Consider the following 10,515-nt stretch of genomic DNA (forward strand, 5'->3'; position numbering starts at 1 on the left):
ACACACAGACACACACACATTCAAACATAAACAACATTAGCCGGGCGGCTAGTTAGCCAGCTAAGCTAACTGCTAGCCGACGTTACAAACAAAAACAAAAACAAAAAAATCGATGAAATTATAAAAACAATAGCTACCAGTCCTTTAATTCTACACAGTGTCCCGGTCCGGTCCGGTATCAGGACGGCGCTCCGTCCGGCACCGGGAGCTCTGCACAGTCTGCGGCGGAGAACTGCAGCCTCCTCACGGCCTCTTTGATCAGGTTCCCCGATAAGATTAAGTCCTGCAGGAGCCGGTGCGGGTCGTCCTCCTCCACCGGGATCCGCTTCCTGCTCCACGGTTTGATCCGGTCCCAGTCCGGGTCCGAACCGGGGACGTGGTACGGGCTCGCCCTGCTGCTCCTCCCCCGGTGTCCCCGGTTCCGGAGCCGCATGCAGCAGCGTGTCTGCCCCGCAGCCGAGGAGCTGTTCCCGCCTCCTCCGTTACCTCCGTTACCTCCACCTCCACTCATGACCCCGCCGGTGCCGCCGCCGGTCAGCCCGTGCAGACAGGACACCGACACGGACACGGTCTGCTGGTGTCCCCCGGTGTTGTTGTGGAGCTGCAGCGCCTCGCCGATCTTCGTCACCAGCGCGTCCACCTCCTTCGAGTCGACGGTGACCGACTGCTCCAGAAAGATGTAGTTCTCCTTCCGACACGGCATGATGTTCGGTTCCCGTCCCCGGTGTGTTTTCTGTCGGTTGTTTGTGTGTCGGTGTGACTGAGAGCCGCCGGTGCTGCTGCTCGCGCTCACCAAACAACCGGACTGGATTTGTAAACAATGGGTGACGCGTTGCGGGCCGTACCATCTCCCCCGCGACGAGGAGGGGGGTTCCGTGAACCAAAATAAATCGCCTTTTAACACGCGAGTCACTCTACAAACCACAACGCTATCATTCAATACATTTACCAACCCGTACACACTCGTCCACCACATTAGATTTACTATAAAGCTCGTTTACGGGGTTTTTCCCGCTCATGTGGTTTCCCGCCTCAACCTGAGCACGCTTGCTTTTTGGACCGCTCCGTTCAAATGGACATTACATAACTCATAACTGTCTGCTGTCTGTGCGGGCAAAACAAACAAAGCACACACGTTTTACATCTGTTTCTGTACCAAACCAAACAATCCGTTGAATGTAAAGTGTCCAGATATATTCAGTTGTGAGCAACCGCATGCTGAAATTAGGAAATGGTGAAAATCATCAGAATATGTTGTGTAACCGCTGTTCACACTCAAAACCCAGTGTTGCACCAAATTCTGTGACCCAATGAGGAATTTCAGCTTTATTGCCACATCAAACATTACACTTTATTTTGATAGCTGCTGTTTTAAGATAACAGCTGTGAATAAAACACAACAGCAGAATTTATAGACCTTATAGTTTAAAATGTGTGGCCCTGGTTGAACCACCAGTGATTGCATCATGTTAGTTAACAGTAAAACGTGATAAAATATTTCTCGTGCAGCTCAAACTCACAGAATCTCATTCAGTGTAACACATGTCTTCTTTAATCTAAACAACAAAGATGGTGCCACACCTCCTCATACTGAAAATATACGTAATAAAGCCAGATATCTAACGTCTGAACACACAGTTGAAATATTTGGCTGTGAGTGTGAACGTGTGGAGCCGGCCGCTGGCATCCAGCGTGCTTACAGTGACAATAGGAGTGGAGGGAGGGTGTGTATCTGCGGGAGAACACAGTGTACATTTCTGTTTCTGAGAAACAGCAGCCGGGCTAAACCTGATGCTCCAGTCAAAGAGAGAGCTCTCATGGCCATATAAGGAGCTACTATCACTGCCACCACGTGGTACGTCGGCCAATGCGAGGGCCCCGGCTGAGGTTTCCTGTGTGTCTCAATGGCAGCAGCGTGCAGGAGTCCAGTCATACTGGAATCCAGTGAGGTTGTGGCAGTTGGGAGTGAAACCAACATAAACAGTCATCACTTCCTGAAAGGTACAACAACAGTACTTAGATGACTTTACAGCATTTCATCGGTTTATATATGCATACACTGCGTTATTCACTTAAATGGGGCATTTATAGTGTGTTTGAGATTCAATTCAAATAAAAACATGTGAAATGTGATGTATTTGTTTGGTAGTAAAAAAGAGTTGAATACACACATTACAACAGATTAAAGTACAGGAATAAGATCATTTCATTGTACATTGAAACTAAAGTTTGATGAGATGTTGAAGCAGCGTGGGATTATGTTGTTGTCTTCACCACTATTGCAGTCAGCTTCAGTTAGGATTCCTTCAGTGTTCATGGTTCAGGAGGTTTCTACAAGATATGACTGCCATCGAGCAGGCAACCGGTGAAACGCAGCGTTAACTGAATAAAAATTTATAGATTTCTCTGAGTTTGGAACTTATTGGAAACATTTTGGGATAATCTACGAACACAACTTAACAACAGTATTAGTGTTTTTAGACTTTTAATGCAGAAATATTAACATTTGAAAGCTTCAAAGGCTCCACTCCAAAGACATGTGTTGAGGCTCTATTAAGGATTTTAAGGTGGAAATTATCCTTTTTTTGTGGATATATTCAAACCACACACATTATTATTGCTCCAAGCAGACTATGTTGTTATTCATGTCTGGAGGGGATCTTTAAGAATGGAAAAAAACCAAACTCCGCAAGCTGCTGTAACTGGGCTGAACATGTATTCTGTTAGGTTTGCCCACGCCCTGTACACAGTGTCTGCTTGTGTTTTAACAAATGGGATACTATAGTGACTCCCAGGATAGGTTCTACATCCAGGAGTCTCAAAAGTTCACACAATCAAAACTAAGATAACTCTAATAGTGTGCAGGAAATCTGCCACAACAACCTCCCACTGTGGGGCTGTAAACAATGATATCTAGAAGTTTCTGTGAGTCAGTTGAGTCATGTTTTAAACAGCCCTCCTCCCTTTCTCCGGTCCACCGCTGGAATCTCCACGCTGAAAAACTCACAACGTACACAACACGAGGAAGTGAGCTGGCACAAAAATGGGTCACCCACTTCCGCAGTCTTTCATGTTTTCCTGTACGTGAGTCAGCGGCGGTCTTAAACAGCACCGCTGAACACAATTCCTGTTTGTCTGCAACAGCTGCTGCTCTCACAAGTTCCCTGAACCCGAGCGCCGTGGCAGGAGCGCTGTTAGTGTGTGACCTCATCCCCCTTTCTTTGTTTGTGTGTGTGACTGTAATCCTTCCTTCAGTGTGTGTGAGATAATCAGGGACAGCAGTTGGACTGAAGAGGAGATTAATAAACCTTACAGAGAACAACACAGGCAGAAAACACTGTGTATGGATCCTGGGGGGGGGGGGGGTCGTACTGTACGTCTGGCTCTGTAAGGCCTGTGATCACACTCACAGCTGCAGAGGGTGTTCTGTGTTTAGAGGCTGATATAAATAAAGAGGTAAACTGTGGACCAACAATAGTCTTCCAGTTGGTGTTGGAATACATACCAGGAAGTCCAGTTTGAAGGCTGTATCAGCTTTATCTGTTGAGTCTGAAAGAAGAGTCTACAGCTGTCTCTTTAACCCTTTTACATCCCATCCCCAGTCATACACCTGTTTAACAAATTATGCCAAAATAAAGACCAACCAATCCAACCATAACCCCCCCCCCCCCAAGATATTCAGCTTGAGGGAAAAATAGCCATTTGGACACAAGCAGAAAGTCACAGACTCATGCTGCTGTTACACAAACAGCTCGACCGATGAATCACCAGTGCTCGGTACCACAGACCTGATAACAATAAGCACACAGCGATAACTGTAAGGGATCAGATTCTGTGCATCAACCTCCAAATGCATGGCAAACAGGAAGTTAGTTTTATTAATGCTAATGAATGTTGCTTATTGTTCTCTTCACTCTTTGGTTGTTTTTAATTTAAGCTCAATATAGTTCAGATCTTCAAAATTTTGATCTTAAATAATACTAAGACTTTAAAAAAAACAGAATTCGCAATTTTTCTAACGGTGTATTTTTTAAGTTTCCTTACAACTCCCGCCTTGCGACCGCCAGGTTGGGAACCACTGCACTAGACTGACACTGGAAATAGTCCCTAACAAATGGGGACTATTTCTTCCCGTTTGTTTGATAAAACTACAGAGAGCAGCTGTTTTAGGAGGTGTTTTTAAAGATACATGTCTTCAGTGGGAACCCATTAACTTGGAGCCACAAACAGGGTGGAGAGGTCATAAAGTGTAACACACTGTTGTTTGCTCCCTGCACATGGGAGAAGAAATATTAAATATACAGCCTGATCCTTTAAAAGCTAGTTTGTTGTGAACATCATGCTGCCTGACTGCACCAGGCCCAGCTCTGTAAAGTCTGGGGAGCTATCCGGCACTGTTACTAATTTGGGAAGTGTATCGTTGAATTTGGACCCCTCTTTGGTCGCTGCAAATCCTTTAAACTTTCCATTTGTAATCATTATTTTGACGGTCCATACTTCACTTCAGCAGCCGTACGTGTGGTGCCACTGAAGCCGGCCGAGCTGAATGGAGAGCGAGCAGAAAAGAAAACAGGCCTTTCAGCCAAAGGATCAACTTTGACAGCAGTTGGTCAGCTGCCAGCAGCTCGAGTTCACTGAGTTTGTTTCCTCCATTCAAAGAGAGACAGAGAGAGGGGAGCCATTTTTATATCGCCTCTCTCTCTCAGACACACCTCTCTCTCTCTAAGAGGAATGTGAGGAGGTTGCACATGGCAGGAAGTAATATCAAAGGATTTATTTGTTGCTGCGGTTGGAGCCTGCGGGCCTGTGTTGTAAACAGAAACATAATCACAGCCTCAATTATAAAGAGCAAATTGAATAGAAAAGTTATTGTTGTGTTGTTAAAGCATGTTCCTGAGGCTGGCCGAGGGTCGCTCAGCTGACGTGCAGCACTACTACAACACGTCTCTTTCACACAGGAGGACAGCAGTGCATGCTACATGCTAACTCCCCTGACTTATACTGGGAACAGTTTGTGTTTGTCTCTTTTCAACATGACAAAGCCCCCGAGCACACAGCAGTACAGACCTCGACCCCTCCGCCGACCACGAGTCAGACCGGATCACCCGACATCATGACTGCGTTTTTATTTAATTAGTGGACAGAGTCTGTGAAGAGAAGCCAGTACGGAAGTGTCTTAAACCTGCAGTCCTCCTAACAGCCAGCAGGGGGCAGCTCCCACTGGTTGCAATAACACACTTGAACCACTTCAGTCTTAGGGAGAAATGAGTCGACTTCTCCAGTTGATGGTATGTAGCCTTCAGTTAAACAGTTTCCTGAAATGAGTTTTCTGGTCTTCAGTCTCTAGTTTTTCAGTCCCCTTCTTCCATACAGCATGATGTTCATTCAGTAACTGATGGTCCCATTTAGAGTCAAACAGACCATAAAGCAGGGTATGCTTTAGGGCGGGGGCTACCTAACACACCAAACTTTCACAAACGTATTTTACTATTTATCTGTAAAATTAGCTTGTGTGTGAGCAGGCGAGGCACCATTGTTTCCTGCTATGATTCGAAACAAAAAAGTTAAATTAACTTATCTGGTGTTTACACTAATAAAAACAACATTTCTTCATGTAGTAAATGTAGGAAATTTATTCACCATTTGTTGCCACCAGCCTCGCTTATAAATAAACTTTGGTTGTTGTTTTCTTTATTTTAGTCAGACAATCAGGTTGGAAACAAAGCTGCAGGTTAGTTAAACTTATTTGGACGATAAAACAGAGTTGAGCAGTAAAATACCCGAACTATAAAAACGGTTGACAGTTTACAGGCCGACTACCTGCTTTACCTTTCACCTACTTTTCCTACAGTGTGCACAGTCGTTCTGTGCACTGAGGGATTATTGCAACATTTAAGGTGTGCTCACTTTCAGTTTTACCTTCCCCAGAAGTGCTACAGGTAGTTTTTATATGCAAAATTACTTTTCTTTGTTTTTATTTCATAAGGTTGAAAGTTGTTTGAGGTGTTTGCAAACATGTTAAACTGTCATAAAGTCGGCTCACCGAGAAGATAATGACATTTAAATAAAGGACCAAACCACTGGTTCAAAAACGTTTCTTTCATATCTGAAAGAACACACACCAGAGTCCTCCTAAAATATGCTTCCTTTAGTGTTTGGTAGCGATGCATGTTGTTAAGTTATGTAAGCATATTTGATTAATATTTGACACTGAACCAACTTTTTGTTTCCACGTGGAGGAAGCCAGTTGAGACAAATTTACAACAGAAATATGTAAAAACCACATGTGAACTGCTGCAGAGCCAATCGGCGTTTCACAGCGTTACATAATGTCTCATGTATTGAAGTCATAGAGACATCATGTTCTGTGTGTGTGTGTGTGTGTGTGTGTGTGTGTGTGTGTGTGTGCTTATGTATGTGGGGAGTGAAAACTAGTTTTACTGAGCCCTCCTTCCTCCTTCACGCCTCTCTCTACCCCTGTGGCATCGTGGGATTGATAAACAGAGATTATGTGATGAATGAGTGCTTCACCTTAATGATTCCCACACTCACTGTTTCAGATATTTATATGTTTGTGTGTGTGTGTATTTGCTGACTGGAGAGCTTTATTGTGTTCAGCCTGTGCCACTCCCACCCTCCACACATCGACTAGCTTTCTTAATCTGAGCAATTTATCAAGTGACTAGATTCCAGATGGAGCTTCTGTTGGAGTATTTTTCACTTTGTCAGCTTTGTTTTTAACTAACCGACATGGTTCTTATATACTTCTAGCCTAATGTACGCAGGTATCTGTGGTATGTTGAGAATTTATGGACGTGCAGTCAAACAACTTGAGTAAAACATGACTTTTCTTCACATAGAGGAAGTGAAACCAGTGTAAAACAGCACAGTTTTAAAGTGTTTATACGTCAATTTCTCACTCTTTATGTATTTATTGGTGCTATTATACAAAGTGATTATGTAAATTTCAGTCATTTTACTTTAGTATTTAACTTTATACTTTATATATTATAACCCAACACTGTAAAAAAAGATCTGTATATATATATATATATATATATATAATTTTGTATTTTTTAAATATCCTAAAATCAGCATTATTTTATTAAAGTGAAAAACATTCATTTGCATAAGCATCAGTGCTGCTGGTTCATTAGTTATGAGGTTATTTTAGCTGCGACCGACACAAACAGACCTGTCAGCCCGAGCTGTTTCCCAGAGGAGCCATTAGTTCCTAACACTGGAGTCCCTCCGGGGACACGTTTGATTGATGCGCCACAGGGCGACCACACAACCAGGCGAACTCCTTCGTCCTCAGAGGAGGATGCCCGTAATGACTGACTCACATCTTTCTGTCGTCTTTGGTAGACGTGGATGTGACACCTGACGCAACCTCAACGATTAAAGCGTTGATGTTTACAGGAGAGTCGAGATCCAGATCCAGAACAGGTTGAAACAAGATGAAACACAATCCAACAGATCTGCATTTTATACTACAGTAGCTTCATTTTTACCCTTTAAGATCAAATTCTCAGTTAATTGCTTTATATTCTGCTATTGTCTGGGTGAATTGACTCGACTTGAATGAAAAGAAATAAACAAGGTGGTTTAACATGGTGGACTCTGCCATGAGAAGAGGACCCGCTCCCTCTGTGGTTAAACACACAATCATTCTTATTTTCAGGTGATTATACGCTAATAAAAACACACCAATATTCAACTTCCAACAATAGATTCTCCTCGGTGAACTGACTCTGATTGAATGCAGCACGTTGTCCATTAATTCCTAATTCCTTTACTCATTACAGGAGTTAATATTTTACCACAGAGCTTTAAAGTGTGTGTTTACAATCAGTGGTTAGTTTCACTATGACTCAACCATTACCGTGCACCACACACTCATAAACATTTACAGTAATGTTATAAAAAAATCATGTGAATAAGTTGTAGCTGGAGTAAATCTCTCTCGGCTAATGTTTCAGACTTCCATAAATAGCACTTGGATAAAGCTGAGGTGAGCAGGGGACACTGACTGCAGCACATTGTTCTTTATGCAGCCGTGCTAATATTTGACATCGTCTGCACACACGCAGAGTTTGATGAACTTAAAGTTAACATTTCAGTGAACTCGGCTGTTTGAGACAAAAGCTGATAAAACAAATGTCTTGTCATGTTCTGCTGAGCTGAGCAGGGTTGAAACACCAGCGTGGTGTTATATAACGCATCCAGGAAACAACACACACATATAACGAGTTAACTATTCAGTATTATTGAATCTTTATTGCATTCGGACATTTTATCACATTATTTTATGACAGTATCTTTGCAGTTATATAATAATAAGCTATGATTACACACACACACAGCAATAAAGTGATTAGAGCAGGTACATTGTGTTCTGCTGAGCTGTTAAATGCCTTTTATTTCTGTTGTTATCTGCAATTATATGGTCGGCCATGTTTGAACATGTTCCTCTCAGATATAGGACCAAAGCTGGTTTACACACACACACACACACACACACATTAAAACACAACTCAAGGAACTTATAATAAATGCATTGAAAAGGTGTGTTTTAAGTGTAAACAAAACAAACATAAAAACAAAGTGGTCTAAATGACTAGTTGACACAGTAAAGGGAAATGTATTTATCATTATTATTTATCATCAGGTTGTATAACGAAATGAAAAATTAAAAAAAAAATTGTGTATTTATTTTATTTATTTACCAGGGACATTGCACATTCATCTACATTTCAGTTTAAACTTTGATGTAAATGTGCCAGAGTTAGCTAATATAGCTAAAATAAACCCCAATTAGAGTTACAATTTAAAATTTTATATATATTACAACCCAGAAATAATATTTTCTGCAGGTTTCGTCTGGTTGAATGTAAACAGCAGCAATATACACAACATAAAAATAAACAGTGTCAACCCAGTTTGACTGCGTTTGAGCAGCAAACATAATTCATTCCTATAATGGATAAAAAAAAAGTTATTTATTGATTTGATTGGAAATAACACATTATTCCTGCCCAGCTGGAGTGCATACATAAATGCAACCATGGTTTCCCCAAATGTAAACACTGTCCTGTGCAAGAATAAGAGCAACAACCTTCAGACTTTCATTGTTATTAAGCCGGGAACATTCACCCTGGACAACATTAATAAGTTTATTGAAAGTGGGGTTATAGTATGTAGTCGAAATGTAACAATACATTTTAATTTGGTGCCTATGTGCATCCGAGAAAGATACAGAAAGACTTTAGGCGGCATTTGTATTAAAGACAACAACTCCCACAATGCACACTCCGCCAAGCGCTCCCCCACTTAACAGTATGCAAGGACCTACGACAAACGCTGAATCTAAACCATTGTATTTACAGAAATAATATCAACAACAAAAAATAAATATGTTACACACATGACAGCTTATGAGTTCCCCCTGAGCGTTCCAGCAGCCTTGTGGTGCCGAGTAGCTGGCCATCTGGAGCGGATATTCTGTCCCGATAGCCTGCAGCCACACAAGTGGTGTAAAACTGACGCCCACGGTAGCCTCGACCCAATGTATCGCCTTGCAGGAACCATTCCCGAAAAACGTGTTGAGCCGATATTGTCCTACAAAAGCATTAAGCACACACGAGTGTTAGCGGATGCGATGGTGCTTTGTGTGTAGCGCTGGCACCAGTAGTTAAAGGCACGAGCCAGGCTGCAGCTGTTTGTGGCAGTAAAAGAAGCGCTAGTCAGTTGGCTGACCGTTACGTATTAACGGGAAATACTTCGTGATTGCTTGAAACCAAAACTTGTGTACATACATTCGCACGTTGTTATAAGAAAGAAAAATTAGAACACTCCCACTTTACAGTCAGACGTCCGTGACTCGTGTAACCCGTCAGACGGCCACAGTGAGAGCACAGGCCCCGCCCGTCCGGCTCCTGGTACCCGCGACAGGCCGGTCTCCGCCTCAGGCGGCCCAGAAAGCCTCCAGCTGGGCTCTTCGCTATATTGCGGCTCCATAAAGGAACCACGAACATCTGATTCGCGTCCACAACCTTTCAAAAAATTTCTCTCTCACTTACATTGGATTATAGTCGAACACATTCTGGAAATCGACAGCGCCCCGCCTTAGCTTCCAAACAAGATGGCGGTTATATTTTTTCGTTTCTGCAAGATGACAGTCCACCCACTGATCTGCTGTAGGTCTGTAAAAAGAGTGAAAAAAAACAATGGAGGCAGTAGTGTTTGTAGTCTCACTCCTCTAACAGAGATATGAGACTTCCTGCTTCCAATGACGCACAAATGACGATTTTTACCATCAATTGAAGCAGGAAGTGCAAGCATGAAATCCGTATTTCCCCCCTCGTGCCGGGGGAAAGTGAAGGGCAATGAATGCACAGACGCATCCGCTCAAAAAATATGACTGGGCCTTCTCTAACGATACACAATCTTAAGTGCAAATGGGTGAAGTGTCCTTTAATACTGAAAAGAGCGCTAACCGCTAATCGCTAAGCC

At 42.7% G+C, this 10,515-nt stretch overlaps 1 protein-coding gene across 1 annotated transcript; it reads right to left on the minus strand.

Annotated features, from left to right (window-relative positions):
- Window positions 1-6: 6 nt before the first annotated feature.
- On the minus strand, window positions 7-806 carry gbp (glycogen synthase kinase binding protein). The gene has a single exon (XM_035673043.1). It carries the CDS (start codon window positions 701-703, stop codon window positions 179-181), a length of 525 nt encoding a protein of 174 aa, XP_035528936.1. The 5' UTR covers window positions 704-806; the 3' UTR covers window positions 7-178.
- Between the last annotated feature and the right edge of the window lie 9,709 nt (window positions 807-10,515).

Source organism: Morone saxatilis, unplaced genomic scaffold, assembly GCF_004916995.1.
Source record: "Morone saxatilis isolate NCDOM2014 unplaced genomic scaffold, NCSU_SB_2.0 Contig24, whole genome shotgun sequence".
NCBI lineage: Eukaryota > Metazoa > Chordata > Actinopteri > Moronidae > Morone > Morone saxatilis.

Coding starts and splice junctions, on each gene's coding strand:
- gbp (XM_035673043.1), bottom strand. CDS start 703: ATGCCGTGTCGGAAGGAGAACTACATCTTTCTGGAGCAGTCGGTCACC.